This window comes from Doryrhamphus excisus, linkage group LG9, assembly GCF_037039965.1.
Source record: "Doryrhamphus excisus strain RoL-2023G ecotype Guam linkage group LG9, RoL_Dexc_Guam_v1.1, whole genome shotgun sequence".
Taxonomy (NCBI): Eukaryota; Metazoa; Chordata; class Actinopteri; order Syngnathiformes; family Syngnathidae; genus Doryrhamphus; species Doryrhamphus excisus.
The window spans coordinates 17,965,741-17,992,515 of NC_136365.1; the positions used below are offsets into that span (position 1 = coordinate 17,965,741).

The following is a 26,775-nucleotide window of genomic DNA, read 5'->3' on the forward strand; positions in this document are numbered from 1 at the left end:
CTTCCAAGGGGCTTCAGCTGTTGAAGCACCCAAAACTCAGACGCATGCGCAAAATGCAACAGTAAAAATCGCAATGGATTTTTAAAAAAAATAAAAAAAAAATAATAATAATAATTAAATTACAATTATAAAATGTGTTATTCACCTGAAAAATGAAAATATATCCAGAAAAAAAATGAAAGAAAACAAAAATGTTCAGTCCAGAATGTCATTACCAAAAGAAAATTAAATTTTTGTTAGCCACAGCTCGGATCTAAATATATATAAAGTTGACGTTCATTTATAGGAGTTAAATGGTTCCAGACCCAACTGTGATAAATGAATTTCTGCGATCGTGGAACGTTAATAAAATGATTATTTTTGTAGTTTGAACATTGAAAACATTGAAAAGATGCTAACATTAGCAGATTAACAATGCTAGTATTTTAACTGTGAGAATGCTAACACTCACAAGAGAACACCGAGTGTCATTGTAACTTAATAAATAGCAAAAAATGCAAGCAGTGCTAACATGCTAGTGTAATAATGCTTAGTTTGCGTAGGGTTATGCCTATGAAAATGGTTAAGGCTAACATGCTAACATTAACATACTAACAATACTAACATGCTGTTAAGTGTCTAAGTGTTGTAATACCTCAGAAAATGAGTGAAATACTAATATTAGTATTATAATTGTTAGAATACTAACAAGTAGCATGACAACCCTAAATGTCTATATAAGTTCATGAATAGCAAAATAGCTAACATCCAAATGTTAGCATGCTAACAACTAGCATGATAGAGCTTACACTTGATGTAAGTTTATACCTGCAAAATAGCTTAAATGCTAAGATGCTAAATATATTTATACATTTTATTTAGAATGAAGTAGCAGTACAGTCAAGTCTTTTTGGGGTATTTTATTTTATATTATATTTATGTTATTATAACAAATTTATTACAACATTTGCATTATTACTTGTTTTCATGAAATGATGAACAGTAAAGAAAGAGGCACATTTGTTTTTTAGCAGTAATATAATAAATAATAATAATAATAATAATAATAACAATCTTTCTCTTAGGGCACACTCACACTTGTCTACACCATTCATGCGTCATTCCTTTAACGTGTGACATCACTTCATGATACAATACTGCATTACTGACTAATTTCCAAGTCAAGTCCAGCTTTAGTCGTATCGGGCCCTTTCGTACAAGAACCTCTTGATGTTATCATTGACCCAGTCGCTAAACGCGGATACACGAGTGAACACCGAGGGTTTCTTGTTCCTGATGCAGCCCTGGGGTCCAAAACTGACGATGCCGTGCACTTCCCAGGTTGTGTTCACCCCGGCAGCCTTACACGCAAAGGGACCCCCGGAGTCACCCTGCAAGGGCAAGTTGAAAAAGACTTGAATGAACAACAACAATGTTTGCTTTTGTTTTTGTGAGTAAATCAAGGCTGAATGATCGCAAACAAAACAGGCTGTTACGTAAAGCACCAATTATGAGAGGACACCACACATTCCTGTGTCTGAAACGACCACATGATGCCAGGATTTGGAAGAAAAAAATAATTTTAATATTTTACTTACCTGGCAGGCAGACTTGAGCTCATCAGGGGACTCGTAGCCAGCACAGATCATGGACGGCCTCACGGTGTTCCACCAGTAGGCCGGTTTACTGCAGGTCTGGAAGTCCACTACGGGAAGTGATGCCTGGTTCAGTTTCTCCGACACTTTGGGGAAGAGGTTGCCTACAAGAAAGCAGGTGGAGACAGTTTAAATTTTCTTTAATTACATTAATAATGCACTTAATTATGTAATAATGCAATAAACCATATTTAGAAGATCTTAAACATTCATTCATTCATTTTCTACTGCTTCTCCTCAAAAGGGTGGCGGGGGTGCTGGAGCCTATCCCAGCTGTCTTCGGGCGAGAGGCGGGGTACACCCTGGACTGGTGGCCAGCCAATCACTGTTCACATATAGACAAAAAACCAAATATGTTAAACATTCATTCATTCATTTTCTACCGTTTTTCCTCACAAGGGTTGCAGTGGGTGCTGGAGCCTATCCCAGCTGTCTTAGGGCAAAAGGCGGGGTACACCCTAGACTGGTCGCCAGCCAATCACAGGGCACATATAGACAAACAAACAAATATGTTAAACATTCATTCATTCATTTTCTACCGCTTTTCCTCACAAGGGTTGCAGTGGGTGCTGGAGCCTATCCCAGCTGTCTTAGGGCAAGAGGCAGGGTACACCCTGGACTGGTCACCAGCCAATCACAGGGCACATATAGACAAACAACCAAATATTCATTCATTCATTATCTACCGTTTTTCCTCACGAGGGTCGCAGTCGGTGCTGGAGCCTATCCCAGCTGTCTAGGGCAAGAGGCGGGGTACACCCTGGACTGGTGGCCAGCCAATCACAGGTCACATATAAACAAACAACCAAATATTCATTCATTCATTTTCTACCGCTTTTCCTCACGAGGGTCGTGGGGTGTGCTGGAGCCTATCCCAGCTGTCTTAGGGCAAGAGGTGGGGTACACCCTGGACTGGTGGCCAGCCAATCACTGTTCACATATAGACGAACAACCAAATATGTTAAACATTCATTCATTCATTTTCTACCGCTTTTCCTCACAAGGGTTGCAGTGGGTGCTGGAGCCTATCCCAGCTGTCTTAGGGCAAAAGGCGGGGTACACCCTAGACTGGTCGCCAGCCAATCACAGGGCACATATAGACAAACAAACAAATATGTTAAACATTCATTCATTCATTTTCTACCGCTTTTCCTCACAAGGGTTGCAGTGGGTGCTGGAGCCTATCCCAGCTGTCTTAGGGCAAGAGGCAGGGTACACCCTGGACTGGTCACCAGCCAATCACAGGGCACATATAGACAAACAACCAAATATTCATTAATTCATTTTCTACCGCTTTTCCTCACGAGGGTCGCAGTGGGTGCTGGAGCCTATCCCAGCTGTCTTAGGGCGAGAGGCGGGGTACACCCTGGACTGGTCTCCAGCCAATCACAGGGCACATATAGACAAACAACCAAATATGTTAAACAGATTTCCAAAAATCAGAAGCATCCACCTTTTTCATCCCCCCAGCCGGTGACAAAACAGGGCGTCCCGGCTGGAACCACGACACCCGGTTGGGGCAGACATATGGGGCTGATCTCCCTGGTCATGTTGACCGGCTGGGCCAGATGCACCAGAGCGATGTCGTTGGTGATGTCGCTGCGGTCATCCTCGTAGACAAAGTCCTTGTGCCGGATGATCCCATCCACCTTGTAACAAGCCTCGGCCGAGGGGACGTCCATGGAGGAGTTCATGTGATGCTTCCCCAGGCACATGCGCCAAAAGGAGGGTCGGTTCAGCGGGCTGGGCGGCAGAATGTAGTGTGTAACGTAAAAACGCTTTAGAACGGTAATCCATATTGTGGTCTTACAACATGAAGCAGTGGGCAGCTGTCAGGATCCACTCCTCATGGATCAAAGAACCTCCACAGCCATGCATGTAAGGGATGGGAAGCATTGGAGTGGCCTGGGGGAGGAAACAGGATGCAGTTTTACAAAATAAAAGCCCTTCAATTAGTGTAATAACAAAAATTCAGCAGAAGCAATAACACTGGACACTTCTGAGGTTTCTTCAATTCAGAATTCAACCAAAATTTTAGGTCGAAAATTATGTGACCGCAGTGGGAGTTGTTTTTGCTTTTTTTTAGCTTTGTTTTCAAGAAGGTGCACCTTCATCATCACTGTCAAGAAAGTTAAGGTAAAGGTACAGTGGAACCTCAGGTAGCGTTGCTAAGTTGGTGATTTTCTCGCTAAATCTGGCAACTTTCCACTTTTTTGGTATTTGGAGACTTAAAAGTGAAAGTAAATATTGTTCTGCGGTTGCTGCCTTAAATTGTAGAGTTGCATCATCACCTCTTTGTGCCTCTCGCCAAAAAAATAGCAGTTTCACTAATAGCAGTTGTTAGCTTCTTTTTACACTTGAAAACCATCCTTTTGGATGGCTGGGTTTAAGTGTACCTGCATGGAGACTTGCCAGGGCCAGGAGTGGGGGACGGCTTCTACTCCATTAACCACCCTTACGGTGCTCAGACTGGGGGCAACTTCCGGGTTACCACAATCTTCTGGCCAGCCTGGTAGAATAAACCATATATGCATATTAAATATGATGATAACAACACATTCACATGTATACTAATATCGGGATACACTCACTGATGGTAATGTTGTCCCACGGGTTCGGAATGGGAGGAGGCAGAGTGGGAATGACGTTGGCATCGGTGGTCCAGTAACCACGGAAACCCTGTTGATGGTTGGCTCCATTGCTCAGGAAGCGAATGACTACTGTGTCAGATGGGACGGCCATTTTGGGGGGCAGGGCGAAGCCACAGAAGCGACCTATGCGTGTACTATATATTATTATTATATGTAACAAATGTCATTAAGTCCATAAAAATACGGTACAAAAACCCAACATATATTCTATTACCTATGTGTGTTTTGCTTTTTCTTTGGCTTTTTTGGTGTTTTTACAAAAGGGTACCATTCATGAAAATGTGATGATGGAATACACTTTGGTGTCATGGTTGCGCAATACAATATGGCCAAGTTGACAATCATTCATTCATTCATTTTCTACCGCTTATCCTCATGAGGGGGTGCTGGAGCCTATCCCAGCTGTCTTAGGGCGAAAGGCGGGGTACACCCTAGACTGGTGGCCAGCCAATCACAGGGCACATATAGACAAACAACCATTCACACTCAAATTCATACCTATGGACAATTTGGAGTTGCCAATAAGAGAGATGGCCGAGGGGGAATTGAACTTGGGTCTCCCAGCTGTGAGGCCACAAGCTAACCACTCGATCACCGTGCAGCCAAGTTGACAATCATTCATTCATTCATTTTCTACCGCTTATCCTCACGAGGATCGCGGGGGGTGCTGGAGCCTATCCCAGCTGTCTTTGGGCGAGAGGCGGGGTACACCCTGGACTGGTGGCCAGCCAATCACAGGGCACATATAGACAAACAACCATTCACACTCAAATTCATACCTATGGACAATTTGGAGTCGCCAATAAGAGAGATGGCCGAGGGGGAATTGAACTTGGGTCTCCCAGCTGTGAGGCCACAAGCTAACCACTCGACCACCGTGCAGCCAAGTTGACAATCATTCATTCATTCATTTTCTACCGCTTATCCTCACGAGGATCGCGGGGGGTGCTGGAGCCTATCCCAGCTGTCTTTGGGCGAGAGGCGGGGTACACCCTGGACTGGTGGCTAGTCAATCACAGGGCACATATAGACAAACAACCATTCACACTCAAATTCATACCTATGGACAATTTGGAGTCGCCAATAAGAGAGATGGCTGAGGGGGAATTGAACCCGGGTCCCCTAGCTGTGAGGCCACAAGCTAACCACACGCCCACCGTGCAATTCAATTCCTGACTTATTTTTAAAATGTCCTGTACTGTCATATAATAATAATAATAATGTTTTTTTTTAACCTTGTGAGGCCATGCTTTCCCCGTTGAAGACCTCCACATAGTCCACACACTTCCCCAACACGTTCACAGCTTGCAGTTCAAAGTGCGTAAAGGCGACATGGATGCTTTTCACCGAGGGGACCTTGATCCTCCACGTACACGCAACCTGCCCCGGATAGTCTTTGGGCCAGTTGGGGCTGGTGATTTCACCCTGGGTGCTGCCAAAGCTTCCTCCACAAGGAGCTGCATTGGAGTGGACATGTAGACAGTGTTAACAGGGGTAGAGCCATATACAGGAAACACGACTCGTCCTGTTTTTACCTTCCCATGGGTCCACTGCCTTCCATGTGGCCGTAAAGCCTGTGTCCACCACCTTGTCATTGGAGGAGAAGCTGATGTGAAGTGAGTTCCCGTCACTTACCAAGTCCATGGGGGGAGTGTGACTGCAGTAGGTGCCTGAACACACACACAAGAGCTGTCAGTCTCACAAGTAAACACCAAAAAATATATATTATGAAATATTAATATGAAGTGATGTTCATTCATTTTCTATGCCGTGTAATTCTCATTATGGTTGCGGTGAACTGCTGGAGCTCACTGGTTACCAGCCAAAGCCCTAATTAGTATTATTATTATGTATTACTAATTAACCAAGCATTTTAACAGCATATTTATGAATATAAATTAAATTATAAAAATGAAGTACAACCACATTACTTTTAATTGTGTGGCTAATAGGAATAATGAGAAAAAAATCAAATAAAACCATACAATATATAAAAAAAAACATCTAAAATAGCGCGCAGACCTCACAGCTAGAAGACCAGGGTTCGATTCCACCCTTGGCCATCTCTGTGTGGAGTTTGCATGTTCTCCCCGTGCATGCGTGGGTTTTCTCCGGGTTCCTCCCACATTCCAAAACCATGCTAGGTTAATTGGCGACTCCAAATTGTCCATAGGTATGAATGTGAGTGTGAATGGTTGTTTGTCTATATGTGCCCTGTGATTGGCTGGCAACCAGTCCAGGGTGTACCCCACCTCTTGCCCGAAGACAGCTGGGATAGGCTCCAGCAACCCCCGCAACCCTCGTGAGGATAAGTGGTAGAAAATGAATGAATGAAAGTAAATATATTAATATTTTTAACAGAAAATATTGAATACAACATTATATATCATTAAAGTCATACTAGGAAATAAACAAAATAAAACTAAGAAAATACATAAAGTTTAATATTTATGATAAATTAATTAAAATAAAGTAAAATATTTAAAGTAACAATATTTATAAATTTCAAAAATACAAATTTTATACTATGAAATAGCAAATAATTCCTCAAACAAGGAAGTTGTGTGGTAATCGCTGTTAAGTTAGCTCAATCACTTAAATTCATAATGAGATATACCGTTAGTAATAATGAAATCCGATACTGAAACTGCATATGAAATTCAGAATTGTTTAACTGAAAAACACCCATTCATTCACTTCCATGTTGTGTTTGTGTTTAACCTACGACATAGTACGACATAGTAGTTATGTTTACATACCTAAACTTCCCATTCTGTCCGAAATGCTAACTTTGTCATTCAGGCACAGTTGGCTCTCCTCCAGGGAGAAATTGCTGAAGTGGATGTGGACTAGTTTTCCTGCAGGTGCTTGGATATTCCATTGACACTTGGCTTTGTTGCTGTAGCTGCTGGGGTATCCCATGGAGGACAGAGTGCCACCTACGCCCGTCAAGTCCTTTGCTCCGCCACAACCGGATGCTAGTACATGATGTGTAAGATGATGAAAAACAAAACAAAGCAAAAGATGATATTAACCGTAGAACCATACTGTGTTCATTGTAGATGTCCCTGCGTATGATGTTGTTGATCCACGGGATGTAAGCGGACGAGCGGGTGAACACAGAGGGCTTCTTGTTCATAATGCATCCAATAGGACCAAAGCTGGTTATTCCATGGACTTCCCAAGGACTGCTGGGGGAGTCCTGGCATACTAAAGGACCACCGGAATCTCCCTATCACAACATCAAGGTTACGTCAAGGTATGACGTTCCGATAAAAGTGTCGTTGGTGATTTTTTTTGTATACCTGACAGACTGACTTGAGCTCATCCGGCAAGGTATAACCACAGCAGATCATGGAGGTCTTGACCTGGAACCACCAGTAGTCCATTCTCTTGCAAGTGTTGTACGGAACAACAGGCAAGGCGACCTGGTTGAGAGCCTCTGCAACTTTGGCATTGAAAGGATTCCCTGCAGAACACATCAATTCAATGTATGTTTTCTATTTTATCTGATCCGGATTTGGTCCAGATTATAAATAAGTAATGTTCTAGCTTCATGACAGTCAGCTAGGTGAACCCGCTTTGTTGAAATCATAAAAATATCAGAATTACAACACATCTGTTTACATGGCGAACTGAACAATTTGATCCGGATTTAGTCCAGATTACAAATAAGTCATGTTTTAGCTGATATAAAGATATTAAAATTATATAAATATCATAAAAATATCAATATCAATTAACACATTGGTTCACATCAGGATTAGATCCGGATCAGATCCAGATTACAGATAATGTTTCAGCTGCATGATAGTCACCTGAGTGAAACACGATACATCTAATGAACCCGCACAAACAATGTCATAAAAATATTAATATTTCAATACATCCGTTCACACTAGAAAGTAAAAAGACTCAATCTGGATCCAGTCTAGATTACAAATAATAATGTAAAAATAACATTTTAGCTGCACCATAGTCACCTAACTGAACCACTACACAACTGACGATGTCATAAAAATATTAAAATTGTGATAAAATTGTGAAAAGTGATATTTTAGCTGCATGATAGTCACCTAGGTAAACTACTACACTACTGATACACCCGTATTGATGGCATCATAAAAATATCAGAATTAACACATTCGTTCACATCAGGATTAGATCTGGATTTGGTCCAGATTATAAATAAGTAATGTTCTAGCTCCATGACAGTCAGCTAGGCGAACCCGCTTTGTTGAAATCATAAAAATATCAGAATTTCAACACATCTGTTTACATGGCGAACTGAACAGTTTGATCTGGATTTATTCCAGATTACAAATAAGTCATGTTTTAGCTGCATGATTGTCCCCAAAGTGAACGACTACACTACTGATAGACTCTCACTGATGATGTCATAAAAATATTACAATTTTGATACATCCGTTCACATCAGGGACTGAAAGATTCTATCTGGTTTTGGTCTAGATTAGAAATAAGGGATGTTTTAGCTGCATGATAGTCACCTAGGTAAACTACTAAACTACTGATACACCTGTAATGATGGCATCATAAAAATATCAGAATTAACACACTCGTTCACACTCGGATTTGATCCGGATTTGATCCAGATTACAGATAATGTTTCAGCTGCATGATAGTCACCTCAGTGAACCACTATACATCTAATGGACCTTAGAAATAAGGTTTTAGCTGCGTGACAGTCAACTAGGTGAATCATCAAAAATATCAGAATTTCAAACACATGCATTCACATCAGAAACTCAATCATTTGATCAGGATTTGATCCAGATAATAGCATTAATTGTAACTGAACATGAAAAACAGGCTTAGTGGTTGTCTTTCTGTCACATTCGATCCATTGTAATGACCTGACAGCATTGAGAATTATCGCTTCATTCTTGTCAGAGCGGAAACTGCAGATTGCAGAAATGTGGTCACTTTATTCCAGATTGTTCTGTTCTGCTTTGTTAGCGTTTTCCAAACAAGCGTACCCGTCTCGTCTCCCCAGCCGCTAGCGTAGCACATCTTTCCCCCGTCCAGCACCTCTTCCTCGGTGGGAAGGCAGGCGTAAGAAATCTGGTCGCTGACCTCGGCCTCCCCGTCCAGCCTGACCAGAGCGATGTCAAACTCCACCGTGGGCACCGTGGGGTACTTGAACGCCTCGTGGCGGTAAATGCCCATCACGTTCAGGCAGCGCTCGCTGGGCTCTGTGAAGGTCAGGTTGTGCTTGCCCAGGCACATGCGCCAGCGGTGCAGCTCATCAGCGTAACTAGATCGGAAGTGGGTGGAAAATATAGTCATCCCTCGTTTATAGCGGTTAATTAGTCCTTGACTCTTACACGATACATAATTCAATGTTAATAAATGGAATATTTTCATAAGACCATGGCTGACATCAACAGTTAAGGTAATGTCTCAATTTTTTGTGTCATAACATGTAACATGTCACATGTAAAAATGTCACAGAACACGTTGGAATTCATATTTCCGTCAATAAACCGCAGCTCCCCAGTGTCGGTAGCACTCATGCAGGTGATATTTGCAATAAAGATAGCTTAAAAGTTTTATAATGATTAGACAAATGGTCAATGACTCATGGACAGCTAGTTCCGCCTCAGCCCCTGCAAAAACATTTGATGGCGGCCATGTTTTTTAACCAGTCCTGAATGTGAGTGTGAATGGTTGTTTGTCTATATGTGCCCTGTGATTGGCTGGCCACCAGTCCAGGGTGTACCCCGCCTCTTGCCTGAAGACAGCTGGAATAGGCTCCAGCACCTCCCCCGACCCTCGTGAGGATAAGCGGTAGAAAATGAATGAAAAAAATAAAAATAAAAATAAAAATAAAAATAAAAATAAAAATAAAAATAAAAATAAAAATAAAAATAAAAATAAAAATAAAAATAAAAATAAAAATAAAAATAAAAATAAAAATTAAAATTAAAATTAAAATTAAAATTAAAATTAAAATTAAAATTAAAATTAAAATTAAAATTAATGATGATTAATTAATTACTCAATTACTAAAAAACACAACATGGCGAGGGAGCCCTTACTTGATGAAGCAGTGAGCTGCTGTCAGCACCCAGTTCTTATGAATCAGAGTCCCGCCACACGTATGGAAGAACGTCGGCTCAGGACGGCTGGCTGGCCACACCTGATATTAAACACGGTCACGTACGCCTCAAATGATATTGAAGGGTTACGACGTCACTGTGATCGTGATGCCTTCTCACCTGCATGGACACCTGCCAGGGCCACGAGTGTGGTCTGGCGGCTTCTCCGTTGACGATGCGAGACATCACAGCAGGAGGGATGGCAGGTTTGCCACATGTACTGGGCCAGTCTGGGAAAAAGAACAGACATTACTGCTGTGTATTTGTGTTTAGTATGCTACTACGACAGATGGTGACTGTTTTGATTAGTTGTATCATCATTTGATTCATCATAGTCCCATTGTTATTCTATCATCTATCATTCTCCCCAGGCTCTAAACTGGAGTCAGTTTGTAAGACTAAAATAGTAGAATATTACAGTATTTTCTGGACTATAAGTCGCTCCGTAGTATAAGTCGCTCAATGCAAAAATGCATAATTAGGTAGAAAAAAAACATACATAAGTCGCACTGGAGTATAAGTCGCATTTTTTGCGGGTAATTTATTTTAGTATTTGACCAAAAATGACATTACGTCATCTTGGAAGGCAAGTCAGAAATCACTCCACACTTTTTATTGCTCTCTGGTTCTACCTTATCCTACTTTTTGTGTGGACATATGGGCTAATAACTATAAAAGCAATCTTCACTCGCTAAATGTACTGCAAATAAGGTCAGTAAGGATAATTCATAATGCCGCCTACAGAGAACATACTAACTCCTTATTTCTAAAATAACAAATACTTCAACTTGCTGATATAGTTCATCTTCAAACAGCTAAAATAATGCATAAGGCTAAAAATAACCAATTAGCTAAAAATGTCATCCAATACTTCTCTACAAGAGAGGAGAAATATGATCTCAGGGAAGAACTACATTTGAAACACTTCTATGCTAGGACTACGTTAAAAAGCCATAGCATTTCAGTATGTGGAACCAAACTATGGAATGGATTGAGTAAGGACCTCAAAAAATTAAATTAAATTAAATTAAATTAAATTAAATTAAATTAAATTAAATTAAATTAAATTAAATTAAATTAAATTAAATTAAATTAAATTAAATTAAATTAAATTAAATTAAATTAAATTAAATTAAATTAAATTAAACTTTATTAGGAAAGCAGGAAGTGAACAAATGTAACAGTTACTGATTGTAAAAGTACCAGATGGAGGGGTAGGATTTAATAAGCTTTGCTTCTTCCTACTCCTTTTGGACATGTGGAACTGTGAACTGATTATGTGATGCATTCAATTGTAATCTGATGCATGTTCAAATGAAATAAAACCATTACCATTACCATTACCATAAACTGTTTTTTCATTTATAAGTCGCTCTGGAGTATAAGTCGCAGGAACAGCCAACCTATGAAAAAAAGTGTGACTTATAGTCCGGAAAATACGGTAATTCCAACCTTGACACACAACCCTAAACCACAACCCCTAACCCAAACCTTCATTCAACTCCTGTCCTGAAATGCCAGACCTTGCCAGACCTAATCCCCCAACCCTAAACCTGAAATCAAAGTAGGATACTAACCCTAACCCCTTCCATCTTTACCCTACCCTCCCAACCCTAACTTTAAATTCAGTCCTAACCAAAAAACACCTAACCCTAAACCAAACCCTAATCCTGCACCAAACCCTAAAACTAAAACCCTAATCTTAACACAAATCCCAATCTTAACCCTAACATAAACCTTTACCCCCCCACCCTAACTCTAACCATAGCCCAATTTGTTCCCCCTAACCCAAACACCAACCTTGACCCCATCCCTTGCCCCTAACCTTGAGCCTCCCCATGTTTTTGCAGCCAATGCTATCGTGTGCTACTTCACCTATGATGATGTCATCCCAAGGATTAGGTGGCACAGGTGGCTCAGTGGGTGCAGGCAAGCTGGGGTTTGTAGTCCAGTAGGCCCTGAAACCTTTACCCTCGGTGAACAAGTCGGAATGGAAGCGTATCATCAGTCTGTTCCCTTTGCTCTGGATGGTTTTTGGTATCTTGGTGCCACAAAATGGTCCTGAAGAGTAACAACTGGTCAGTACTTCTGGTCCAAATTGGTTCATGCGATATTTCATTACCCACCGTGCTTCTGAATCAAGGCGTTGGTAAGGCCATTGATGTCGTACACCATGACGTTGTCGAAGCATTTGGACAACAGGAGGTTTTTGGCCTCCAGGTCAAAGTGAGTGAAGGTCAACGTGATTTTCTTGCCTAAAGGCAACGCAACGTTCCACATGCACTCAGCGTTGGCCTTGTAGTTCATGGGCCAGTTGGAGGACTTGATGACCCCCGTCGCCTCCTTGGAAGACACGCCACAGCCCTGGATTTCTGACAATAGCATTAATTAGTCGTGTGTATACAATACGCATGTCATAAGCTTAATCCTGAAGATAATGATAATGATCATTTTGACATTTGATAATGTTAGCTCTGGGCTGACGCGCATTTGTGCATAATCTCATGCTTTATGTGCTCATTCTGTAATACGCCTCATATTAAATTCATTTCCTTATTGATTTCTGCACCTTATGTGACTTTGTTTTCATAATTATTTCCAATTATTACGTTTCCATATAACATTCTGTGTTTTTATAATTATTTCCAATTATTACGTTTCCGTGTAACATTGCGTGTTTATATAATTATTTCTAATTATTACGTTTCCGTGTAACATTCCGTGTTTTTATAATTATTTCCAATTATTATGTTTCCATATAACATTCTGTGTTTTTATAATTATTTGCAATTATTATGTTTCCGTGTAACATTGCGTGTTTTATAATTATTTCCAATTATTATGTTTCCATATAACATTCTGTGTTTTTATAATTATTTCCAATTATTACGTTTCTGTGTAACATTGCGTGTTTATATAATTATTTCAAATTATTATGTTTCCGTGTAACATTCCGTGTTTTTATAATTATTTCCAATTATTATGTTTCCGTGTAACATTGCGTGTTTTATAATTATTTCCAATTATTATGTTTCCATATAACATTCCGTGTTTTTATAATTATTTCCAATTATTACGTTTCCGTGTAACATTCCGTGTTTTTATAATTATTTCCAATTATTATGTTTCCGTGTAACATTGCGTGTTTTATAATTATTTCCAATTATTATGTTTCCATATAACATTCCGTGTTTTTATAATTATTTCCAATTATTACGTTTCCGTGTAACATTACCGTGTAACATTAGTTGCATAAAGATCACCACATCTTACCGCAGCTTATACACTCAATAGACATTCATTCATTCATCCATTTTCTACCGCTTTTCCTCACAAGGGTCGCAGGAGGGTGCTGGAGCCTATCCCAGCTGTCTTCGGGCGAGAGGCGGAGTACACCCTGGATTGGTCGCCAGCCAATCACAGGGCACATATAGACAAACAACCATTCACACTCACATTCATACCTATGGACAATTTGGAGTTGCTAATTAACCTAGCATGTTTTTGGAATGTGGGAGGAAACCGGAGTACCCGGAGAAAACCCACGCATGCACGGGGAGAACATGCAAACTCCACACAGAGATGGGTGGAATTGAACCCTGGTCTCCTAGCTGTGAGGTCTGCGCGCTAACCACTCGATCACCATGCAGCCCCTCAATAGACATACAACTACAAATAAATTCACCAAACAGAAGACAAAACTGTATCTTACCCACGATATGTTTAATAATATATCAAAGATATTTCATTATGATGGTTATGCTGACTGTGAATGTTATGTATGTATGATTATGGACTGTATGATAACATAGTATGAAATGTTGCCATGGATAACAGTGAATTAACACTGGCGTGTTAATACAGAAATAACATAAAAATTATGAATGTATGACTCAGTGGCTTAAGTGATCCTGGCCTGTTGTAGATTAAGAGGAAGCCATAAAAGACTTTTATGTCATTTTCATGCTCGCCATGATGACAAAGTTCACGCTGGTTTAGTAATCACTTTTGTAGCTTCTACAGCTGCAGGACTGAAGGGCGAGATGCTTTATAGTTGGGCTTAATGAGCTGCTTATAAATGTGTGTGTGTGTGTGTTCTACCTGCTATATCCTCGGGGTACACAGCTTCCCACTTGGCAGAGAAGCCTCTGTCTGTGAGGCGACCGTCAGACTGGAAGGAGACAGTCATTGTGTTAGTGGCTGCCACCACCACGGGAGGACGGATGTAGCCACAGTGGACGCCTGTGGACGCAAACAAAAAAAAAAAGGCCAAAAATAGACAGGGAGAGGACCATTAGACGGGCATCTAAAGGACACAATTAATCATTTAGTGCTTTGTTATGTTGTGTGTGTTTGTTTACATGCTGGAGTAGGCTGCTGCATTTATGATCAATGATAAAAAAAAAGATAATGATGTTCAATTTTGACGGTGCAGTATGCAAACAATGTAGCTTTAGCTTTCTAAAGGAACTATATTTACTCTGCTTGAATGAATTGAATTTTAAAAATCCTATTATATCTTATTAAATTTTATTTTTATTGTGTTATGTTTTTTTTATTATTATTATTATAATAAATCATTTTTATTATTTTTTAAAACAGCAATTTTAGGAATAAAACATTTGAAAAATATGCTAAAATTAAATGTTTAATTTGTAATTTATTCATTATTTTAATTAATAATTTATTAATTATTATTAATTGTATGGTCACATCACCTCGTACTTTGGTATCTGACAAAAATTTAAAAATCACTAAAAAAATGAAAATAAAAAACTTAAATAAATAACTCAATAAAATAAAATAATATATATAATAATAATATATATAATATAATAAATAATATTAAATAATAAAATAAAACTCAATTGATTACTCAATAAAAATGCAAAAAAAAATGTTTTTAACTACATTAGGAAAGCAGGAAGTGAACAAATGTAACAGTTACTGATTGTAAAAGTACCAGATGGAGGGGTAGGATTTAATAAGCTTTGCTTCTTCCTACTCCTTTTGGACATGTGAAACTGTGAACTGATTATGGGATGCATTCAATTGTAATCTGATGCATGTTCAAATGAAATAAAATCATTATCATTACCATTAAAAATACAAAATGTGTATAAATAAAATAAAGAGAAAAATATAAAAATGTATAAGCATTATAGATGTGTAGTGTAATAACTAATAAGTGTTTTATTTTGCTTGTTCCTGGATGTCTACATAATAAAATGGCCAGTGTGCATGTAAAATAATGTCAAAAATGATAGTTCTTGAATGAATAAAGACAAGTTTTAACATGTGAGCAAACACACACACACACACACACACGATGATAATCAACACCCAGTGTGTTTTCATGCCGTGTGCGTTTTAGTCCTTGAAACCTCAGCACAAGATAACGCTGTATCAGCTCCCCCCTAGAAGTCACTCAAGTGAAGAATAATAAAGAGAGGCGCTAATTTATCATTTGCAAAGGAGATCCTAATCATGTGTTTTACTGCAGTGCGGAGGCTGTTTGAGTGAGGTGCGGCTCACAAACGGCATAGTCCACTTATCCACTGCATCGGCTCGGTTCACTTAGTGGCTGTTGGTTTCCAATATTAGAACGGAACCACTGGAAACTGCGAATACAGTCGTCCCTCGTTTATCATGGTTAATTGGTTCCATGCCCGATCACGATAAGTGAATTTTCGCGAAGTAGGACTCAATATTAAAAAAAGGAATGTTTTCGTAGTTACAGCATAGAGTACTGTAGACAAATAACACCTTTACATCACATAGGAGATGCTAGCATAGTCGCCGCTAGCATAGCCAACGACCAAGCTAATTAGTTAGCCTGTCCAATTGACTTATTCTAAACTTAAGCAAATGTTTCAATCGGAGCGGAGAAGAAGGACAAAGTAAGAAGCCACAAATGTACCACTTCCACACATAATGGGAGGATAACTATTTTGTTGAGTCAATCATGTTGGATATGCCTTGGCTGACATGCAGTGTGAAGGTAATGTGATATATGGTCATCCATTGCTACATTGGGGTTCAAACATCACTCCTTCACTCTCTCAGAGTTTTTCAAATATGTATTAATTACTGTTTTGTGTTGGAAAAAAAATATCCTCCCATTTGATGTGGAAGTGGTACGTTTTTATCTCCTTACTGGACAATAACTTCATTACCAAAAACCTCAGGTGAATGTCACATGATTACCAGTGAATGTAAGTCGATTATGAGTAACTCCCAGTCAAATTAAACTGATTACCAGTTCCTTACCAGTGACTCAGAATAAACATAAGCTCCCAGTGGACAATAACTTCATTACCAAAAACCTCAGGTGAATGTCACATGATTACCAGTGAATGGAAGTCGATTATGAGTAACTCCCAGTCAAATTAAACTGATTACCAGTTCCTTACCAGTGACTCAGAGTAAACATAGGCTCCGAGTAGACAATAACTTGATTACCAAAAACCTCAGGTGAATGTCACATGATTACCAGTGACTCCTACAGAACATAAGTTGCTTATAAGCAACTCCCAGTGAACATAACTGGATTACCAGTGACGCACAATATTTGCCAACTGATTAAAAATGACTCTAAATCAACATAAGATGATTACCAGCGACTCCAAGGGAACATAATCTGATTACCAAAACACTCCCAGTGAAAAGTAACCTGATTACCAGTGGCGCACAATATTTGCCAACTGATTAAAAATGACTCTAAATGAACATAAGATGATTACCAGTGATTCCAAGGGAACATAAGATGATTACCAAAGACTCCCAGTGAAAAGTAACCTGATTAGCAGTGAACTCAAGTTAACATAATTACCAGTGATGCACAATATTTGCCAACTAATTAAAAATGACTCTAAATGTTTTGTGTTGGAAAAAAATAATTATTATCCTCCCATTTGATGTGGAAGTGGTAATTTTTCATCTCCTTACTTTGTCCCCCCCCCCCCCCCCCAATCCATTTGATGACTTACCTAGTGTGCTGTAAGCGTCTGAGACCAGCAGTTTGTCCTCCGTGCATTGCCCCGTCTCCCCAGTTATGGCTATATCAGTGATCTGAAGCTTCACCAGGAATCCTTTGGGAACGGTTATCCTCCAAGAGCTGTTCTGATGAGCGGGGTATGGATTCGGGAAGCCGTCAGACTGGAACACTCCCTTACGGCCAGTGAGGATAACCGCGCCGCCTGAACCTGCGTCACAAGAGCAGAGGGGTCGAGTTAAAAACAAAGTGTCGTTTGTGGTGTTTGTACAGTGGAAGTCATGTGAACTTAGTGGAGTCTTGGGTTGATTGTGATTGTCCTCTAATTGATGGGAAGCGGACGATAACGCCCATATTAGGATATACCTTAATTGGCCACCGGGGAGTACCTGCATGTCGACCCATAGCCTTAATTTAGCAGTGAACAACTAAACCTCAAGTGGGGAGAAGGGGGCTGGGATGTGTCACAGGGGGTTTCTCCGACATGACTAGGTCACGTGACTCCAACTGAGGATCGGGACTAAAACACACTTCATTAAGTACAGCTGCATGAGGAACACACATAACAGTGGCCTATATACATATTCCTTATACGTACTATTCATTCATTGATAATTCATAGGCTGGAGCCTATCCCAGCTGTCTTCAGGCGAAAGGCGGTGTACACCCTGGACTGGTGGCCAGCCAATCACAGGGCACATATAGACAAACAACCATTCACACTCACATTCATACCTATGGACAATTTGGAGTCGCTAATTAACCTAGCATGTTTTTGGAATGTGGGAGGAAACCGTTTGGCCCGCGGGCCGCGTGTTTGAGACCCCTGACATAGACCTAATCTTGTGCATTGCCTCGTCAAGCAGTTTCACTTTCCCTTCTCATGCATTGGGGCCAAGCAACCTATAAAATCCTGTAGGATTTTGACATGCTAACATGCTATCATCATCAGACTGGACTGGATGTTATCCAAAATTTTCAACATGTTGGAGGTTGATAAATCCGTCTAAAATTGGACAGGTACAAGGAAAATCAAAGCGGTTTACCGGACGTGGTAGGCGGGAAGGTCTGGGTGGTGGTGGGCTTGGATGTGGTTGTTGGTCTCATGGTGGTGGGGATGACAATAGGAGGGAGGCTGGACTTGGTGTATGTAGCCGTGAACCCTCTGGAGCTTCCAGTGCTGTCAGATTTGAAACGCACAACCATGGAGTTGCTGCTGGACTCCACTGGCTTTGGCATGGTTCCTCCGCAGAATTTTCCTTTAATGGACACAAACCTCACAATTAGTCAAGAAAAATCATGAAATTATTTGAAATATTGTTGAATATTTAAAAATGAGGGCGGCACGGCGGTTTAGTGGTTAGCGCGCAGACCTCACAGCTAGGAGACCAGGGTTCAATTCCACCCTCGGCCATCTCTGTGTGGAGTTTGCATGTTCTCCCCGTGGATGCGTGGGTTTTCTCCGGGTACTCCGGTTTCCTCCCACATTCCAAAAACATGCTAGGTTAATTAGCGAATCCAAATTGTCCATAGGTATGAATGTGAGTGTGAATGGTTGTTTGTCTATATGTGCCCTGTGATTGGCTGGCCACCAGTCCAGGGTGTACACCGCTTCTCGCCCGAAGACTGCTGGGATAGCCTCCAGCACCCCTGCAACCTTTGTGAAGATAAGCAGTAGAAAATGAATGAAATGAATGTGTTCTCCTCCTATTTTGTGTGGAAGTGGTAACTTTTTGGCTGCTTATTTTGTCTTTCACCACCCTCGGCCATCTCTGTGTGGAGTTTGCATGTTCTCCCCGTGCATGTGTGGGTTTTCTTCAGGTACTCCGGTTTCCTCCCACATTCCAAAAACATGCTAGGTTAATTAGCGAATCCAAATTGTCCATAGGTATGAATGTGAGTGTGAATGGTTGTTTGTCTATATGTGCCCTGTGATTGGCTGGCCACCAGTCCAGGGTGTACCCCGCCTTTCGCCTGAAGACAGCTGGGATAGCCTCCAGCACCCCTGCGACCTTTGTGAAGATAAGCAGTAGAAAATGAATGAAATGAATGTGTTCTCCTCCTATTTTGTGTGGAAGTGGTAACTTTTTGGCTGCTTATTTTGTCTTTCACCACCCTCGGCCATCTCTGTGTGGACTTTGCATGTTCTCCAGGTGCATGCGTGGGTTTTCTTCGGGTACTCCGGTTTCCTCCCACATTCCAAAAACATGCTAGGTTAATTGGCGACTCCAAATTGTCCATAGGTATGAATGTGAGTGTGTGCCTTTCGCTCGAAGACAGCTGGGATAAGCTCCAGCACCCCTGCGACCCTCGTGAGGAAAAGCGGTAGAAAATTAAATTAAATTAATTACCTAACAACAAAGATCCATCGTAGACCTGGACAAAGTCTCCACACACATCGGGAACCAGGTCGAACGAGGTGAACGTCAGTCGAACCCTTTCGCCTTCGGGTACGGTTATTTTCCACTTTATGATCAAAACACAGATGTGACTTTTATTTGTAGCCACATGCTAGATGCTAGGCCGCTATTGGAGCAAATAAATAACGGTTGAGGTGTACGTATTCTCATACCTGGTATAGCGCTCCATTTGGGTAGTTCTTGTCAGGAGAGCCAGGGGTCATCAGATCCCCCTGGTCACCTTGGAGAGGGCCACCTGCTCCGGCTATTTCTGGCAGTGGGGATGGAGGACACTTGACTTCCAGGGATACACACACACACACACACACACACACTAACAACACCCCTCCCACTTCCCCACCTGCTGACTTCATCTAGCAACACTCCAGTTTCTAGGCCAAGTGTACGCAGCCAAGTGCACATGCAGCAGTTTTGAGCATCCATGGTCGTACCTGATGTTCGCTCTGGAGACACAGCCTCATAACGAGCCTTGAATCCTTGCTCTGTTTTTCTGTCGTTGGTGTCGAAGTAGACGGTCAGCCGGTTGGTTAGCGACACCAGAGGCAAAGGTTTGGTGTAGCCGCAGTACTTGCCTGTATACACAACCCAAAGTACGTTACGCTACATGATTACCAGTGAATGGAAGTCGACTATGAGTAACTCCCAGTCAAATTAAGCTGATTACCAGTTCCTTACCAGTGACTCAGAGTAAACATAAGCTCCCAGTGGACAATAACTTGATTACCAAAAACCTCAGGTGAATGTCACATGATTACCAGTGACTCCTACAGAACATAAGTTGCTTATAAGCAACTCCCAGTGAACATAACCGGATTACCAGTGACGCACAATATTAGCCAACTGATTACGCTAAATAATCAGTTGGCTAATATTACTCTAAATCAACATAAGATGATTACCAGTTACTCCAAGGGAACATAAACTGATTACCAAAACACCCCTGTGAAAACTAACCTGATTACCAGTGGTGCACAATATTTGCCAACTGATTAAAAATTACTCTAAATGAACATAAGATGATTACCAGTGACTCCAAGGGAACATAAGCTGATTACCAAAACACTCCCAGTGAAAAGTAACCTGATTACCAGTGAACTCAAGTTAACATAAATACCAGTGATGCACAATATTTGCCAACTGATTAAAAATGACTCTAAATCAACATAAGATGATTACCAGTGACTCCAAGGGAACATAAGCTGATTACCAAAACACTCCAGTGAAAAGTAACATGATTACCAGTGAACTCAAGTTAACATAATTACCAGTGACGCACAAAATTTGCCAATTGATTAAAAATGACTCTAAATTAACATAAGATGATTACCAGTGATTCCAAGGGAACATAAGCTGATTACCGAACACTCCCAGTGAAAAGTAACCTGATTACCAGTGACACACAAAATTTGCCAACTGATAAAAAAATGACCTAAATCAACATAAGATGATTACCAGTGATTCCAAGGGAACATAAGCTGATTACCAAACCACTCCCAGTGAAAAGTAACCCGATTACCAGTGAACTCAAGTTAACATAATTACCAGTGATGCACAATATCTGCCAACTAATTAAAAATGACTCTAAATGAACATAAGATGATTACCAGTGACTCCAAGGGAACATAAGTTGATTAACAAAGACTCCTAGTGAAAAATAACCTGATTACCAGCGACCCACAATATTTGCCAACTGATTAAAAATGACTCTAAATCAACATAACATGATTACTAGTGACTCCAAGGGAACATAAGCTGATTACCAAAGGCTCCCAGTGAAAAGTAACCTGATTACCAGTGAACTCAAGTTAACACAATTACCAGTGATGCACAATATTTGCCAACTGATTAAAAATGACTCTAAATGAACATAAGATGATTACCAGTGATTCCAAGGGAACATAAGCTGATTAACAAAGACTCCCAGTGAAAAATAACCTGATTACCAGTGACCCACAATATTTGCCAACTGATTAAAAATGACTCTAAATCAACATAACATGATTACCAGTGACTCCAAGGGAACATAAACTGATTATCAAAGACTCACAGTGAAAAGTAACCTGATTACCAGTGAACTCAGGTTAACATAATTACCAGTGATGCACAATATTTGCCAACTGATTAAAAATGACTCTAAATTAACATAAAATGATTACCAGTGATTCCAAGGGAACATAAGTTGATTAACAAAGACTCCCAGTGAAAAGTAACCTGATTACCAGTGATTCCAAGGGAACATAAGTTGATTAACAAAGACTCCCAGTGAAAAGTAACCTGATTACCAGTGACACACAAAATTTGCCAACTGATTAAAAATGACTCTAAATCAACATAAAATGATTACCAGTGACTCCTAGGGAACAAAAGTTGCTTCTGAGCAACTGCCAGCAAATAAGCAAATTACCAGTCATTCCCAGTGAAAGCAAGTTGATTACAGATTCCAAGTTGATTACCAGTAAATACCAGTGAACATAAGCTGATGGCCATTCGCACCCACTGAATGCCAAGTACTTACAGACTACTGCCGAACATAAGTTGATTACCAATGAATCCGAGTGAGTGTAAACTGATTACCCCAGTGAGAGTAGCCAAATTACCAATGACTCCTAGTGGATCTCGCAGTGTGATGAAGTCTGCAGTGCACAGGTTGGTGTCCTCCAGCGCAAACTCCTCGAACCTCAGGGAGATCACCTGGAACAATAAAATGCAGCCATAATGTCATGATGTCATTCATTTGCAATATGAGACGCCGCTAAGAGATCTGTGTCCAAGGTTAGAAGATGGAAAAGGAAGTGAAGCTTGGCACAGAGGCAGTCGTGCATCACATTTTTTTTTCCTCTCCTGTTCTTGGGAAGGATGAAGGAGACGAGGCGGCCATCTGTCTGTGGCGTCCATCCCAGCTGTCCTCCACTGCTTGGCCTCACATAAGACAATCAGTAAACAAACTCTGCTCGTCATCTGGAAAACACTGACGCTCTGCTGCAGGGGTCTCAAACTCAATTTACTTGGGGGCCATTGGAGCTAGGGTCTGAGCGAGACTGGGCCGCATCAAGTTTTCCAAAAAAACCCCAAAAAAAACGCATTTATTAAAAACAGAAAAATGAATAAACTTTGCTTTGGTTTTGATTTTCTACAAGAAAAGCTCTGATAAAACATTCCACTGTTCTCAAATATCTTACTTTTTATTTTTCTACACAAAATAAGATGACAAATAAATAAACAAATCAATCAATTAATCAATAATAAATAAATATAATAATAATAATTAAACGGCAAATAATAATAACTTAAGAAACCACATATAGTTGGTGGGTAGACAAATTATTTTTTTCAGATTAAAATGAACAAAGCATTATTAGAGCCCTGTAGACATGGCAAAGCACGACTATAGTCACATTTATACTCTTTTTATTTACAACATATTGCGCAACTGCAGGGTCTTGAGACACATGCTAACTCGCAAACTAGAGAGCTAGCGACCTAAACGGTAGCCTTCAAGTTATTTCCTTTAAACTTAAATAGCTAAAAACTTACCACTTCCACACGGATAGGGAGGATAACTATTAACAGTTATTTAACCTTTAACATGAACATTAATCAAATGTAATATTTTTTTCTGGGTACATGATACCATACAGCATCCATATCAAACCTCAAAGTAGTGTCCTGCGGGCCACATTTGGCCCGCGGGCCGCGTGTTTGAGACCCCTGCTCTGAGTCGTACTTATACAAGATATTGTACAGTCGTACTTAACGTTGCATGCTTGCATGGGAATGATTGTGTTTTGGGGGGTGTTTAACAATGGAGGCATTACGTCACCTTATCCGGGTCAACAGTGATGTGCCAGGAGCAGCTCCTCCCGTTGTCATAGCTACTGGGATAGTGGATGCTGGTGAAGGTGCCCGACCCCGCGGTGAGCTCCTGGGGTCCACCGCACCCTGAGATCGGCCCTGGGGAAAAAAGCATGGAAGAGGGAGGATCGTTTTGCTGACGATTAATGTCACCGGCAGGTACATTGTATTCGGAATGATGCTATTTTTGTCACTGAACACGCTAGTACTGGTTCTGTAAGACCTTAAAAATAGCGATAGCTAGCGGTCAACAACTGTGACTATATCTCGTAAATGTGGTGCATTTGATTTAACAGCTTGCTAGTTTACCACAAAGAGTGGTTAACTTATTATTTTACTTGCATGGATGTTGGGAATGACCCTGAAGCTAATTATTCGTATTTTCCAGACTATAAGTCCCACTTTTTTTCATAAGTTGGCTTAAAAAATGAAAAAAAATGTTTATGTTAGATAAACACTGGACACCTTTTCTGGTCATGTTTATTTTTTTTTTATTTTTTTCTGAATAACCTTTGTGTTAGCATATCTTACACCTATTCAGCCTGTTCTCTATTCTTTTATTATTGTTAGAAATTGCCCTCCAAGAGGACGCAATGTCTGTTTTGGTCAAGTAGTTCGTAAAATAAATTACCTGCAAAAAATGCGACTTATACTCTGTTTTTTTTCTACCTAATGATGCATTTTTGGCCTTGTGCGACTTATACTCCGGAGCGACTTATAGTCCAGATAATACAAATACCGTATTTTATTTTATTTTATTTTATTTTATTTTATTTTATTTTATTTTATTTTATTTTATTTTATTTTATTTTATTTTATTTTATTTTATTTTATTTTATTTTATTTTATTTTTAATTTAATGGGAAGAACCAAGTTACGGTAAATAAAATGAGCTAAAACAACGGGGAGCGACTCTCGACACTTATATATGTACGTTGCCAGATAGAAATCAATCAAGTTGCCATGGTAACAGCATTGATTACACTTATAGTCCAGATAATATGAATACCATATTAATTTAATTTAATTTAATTTAATTTAATTTGATTTGATTTGATTTGATTTGATTTGATTTGATTTGATTTGATTTGATTTAATTTAATTTAATTTAATTTAATTTAATTTAATTTAATTTAATTTAATTTAATTTAATTTGATTTGATTTGATTTGATTTGATTTGATTTGATTTGATTTGATTTGATTTGATTTAATTTAATTTAATTTAATTTAATTTAATTTAATTTAATTTAATTTAATTTAATTTTATTTAATTTTATTTAATTTTATTTTATTTTATTTTATTTTATTTTATTTTATTTTATTTTATTTTATTTTATCAATGGGAAGAACCAGGTTACGGTATATAAAATTAGCTAAAACAACAGGGAACGACTCTCAACACTTAACCAATATTGGTTTATATGTATGTTGCCAGATAGAAATCAATCAAGTTGCCATGGTAACAGCATTGATTACACAGCGTGTTTTATTGTATAAGCAGTCTTTTCCCTGGTGGATTTGAGGTGGGTTTTTTTTTCTTGTTTGGTTTTTGAGTAGCATGTCTCCAAGTGAACCAAAAAAAAAAAAATCCATCATAGTTGGACTCACCCTCTTGATGAGTTGCCGAGTCGTCCTCTTTGTCGATGAAGTAGAGGGTCACCACGGCAACACATACGCCGGTCATGACAACAAAGAGGAAAATCAGCCATTTTTCCAGGGTGCTCAAGCCTCTGGAGCGACGACGTTCCTTTTCTGCGACCTCCATTTCTGTCCTCTCAGGAGAAGATCCAGACTTGGAGCCTTTTGGCCAGGCACCGGCATGTCATGTCCAATTGTGTGTGAACTTTGGCCCTCGGGTGTTGTATGGTACATAGCATAAACACTGTAGTGTTGTTACAGTTAATGAGTAATGGCGATAATTGCAGCACTGCACATTTTTAGATGAGATAAGGCCCCCGTTAATTCCAAATAAAACTCAATCATCGATAAGAAAAAAGGCCCAACAGCCACAGCGGGTAAGTACGGTGCGGAAAAAAGGTTGTGTGTGTTCGATGACCAAATGACAATGGCCATTAAAAGTGTTTCATACTTCGACTTTTGAATTAGTGGCAATAATATGTGTGCAGCTGAAAAATACTCAGACACGTGATTTTTGATATGATGTCATAATATATAACATATGTATCATTGTGTGGTTTATGTTTTTTTACGTGTGCAAGTGAATCTGTATTAATGGTTTTGGTCAATACACAATGTGGTATATAATAGTTATTACATATTTACTCCTAATCAAGACCAATTAACAAATTACAAAAATAATTGATATTTTGCACTGTTAGATCTTAAGGAGGTTCTAAGTACAATATCAAAATGCAAAAAGAAGAAATAAGAATGAGAAAAAAATTAGTATGTACTTCATTGCAAACCAGTGACGTCATTACGCCTATTTTAGGGGGGCTTCAGACATCCTAAAATGTTCTTAAACCCCCTCTAAATAATTAGATTTTTTTTAATTGATTTTTTAAAATTTTTGATTGATTTTGTTGTTTTTTTTACAAAAAAAATATCTGACAAATTTCATATAATAGGGCAAAAGCAGGCTAATAAGCAAGCCAATAAACAGGCTAATACTAGCCTACTAATAGTAGTAATAATCATTCATTCATTTTCTATCACTTATCCTCATGAAGGTCGCACGGGGCGTGCTGGAGCCTATCCCAGCTGTCTTCATGCGAGAGGCGGGGTACACCCTGGAGGACTGGTGGCCAGCCAATCACGGGGCACATATAGACAAACAACCATTCACACTCACATTCATACCTATGGACAATTTGGAGTCGCTAATTAACCTAGCATGTTTTTGGAATGTGGGAGGAAACCGGAGTACCCGGAGAAAACCCACTCATGCACGGGGAGAACATGCAAACTCCACATTGAACTCGGGTCTCCCAGCTGTGAGGTCTGCGTGCTAACCACTGGGCCACCGTGCAGCCTAGTAATAATCAGAAAAAGAATAATAATGATAGTAATAATATAATAATTATATAAATAAAATAATATAATAATGACTATTATATAATTGATCAGAAATTGATAGAAATGAA

At 39.6% G+C, this 26,775-nt stretch overlaps 1 protein-coding gene across 2 annotated transcripts; it reads right to left on the reverse strand.

Moving 5' to 3' along the window:
- Positions 1 to 1,041: 1,041 nt before the first annotated feature.
- Positions 1,042 to 25,752, reverse strand: LOC131139750 (ovochymase-2). 2 transcript variants are annotated; one of them, XM_058089630.2, is made up of 25 exons: positions 25,280 to 25,752; positions 23,639 to 23,769; positions 22,416 to 22,509; positions 20,250 to 20,390; positions 19,971 to 20,068; positions 19,750 to 19,864; positions 18,445 to 18,657; positions 17,394 to 17,609; positions 14,506 to 14,646; positions 12,531 to 12,776; positions 12,280 to 12,465; positions 10,525 to 10,634; positions 10,345 to 10,445; positions 9,283 to 9,560; positions 7,591 to 7,754; positions 7,334 to 7,517; positions 7,045 to 7,263; positions 5,821 to 5,955; positions 5,521 to 5,742; positions 4,226 to 4,408; positions 4,031 to 4,143; positions 3,445 to 3,539; positions 3,088 to 3,377; positions 1,578 to 1,738; positions 1,042 to 1,370 (listed from the first exon to the last, which is right to left on the reverse strand). In XM_058089630.2, the coding sequence occupies exons 1-25, from the start codon at positions 25,434 to 25,436 to the stop codon at positions 1,173 to 1,175; spliced, it is 4,191 nt and encodes a 1,396-aa protein (XP_057945613.2). In that variant the 5' UTR covers positions 25,437 to 25,752; the 3' UTR covers positions 1,042 to 1,172. The 2 variants fall into 2 exon arrangements, with proteins under 2 accessions (XP_057945613.2, XP_078649654.1); XM_078793528.1 differs by having other exon boundaries at positions 19,971 to 20,095.
- Between the last annotated feature and the right edge of the window lie 1,023 nt (positions 25,753 to 26,775).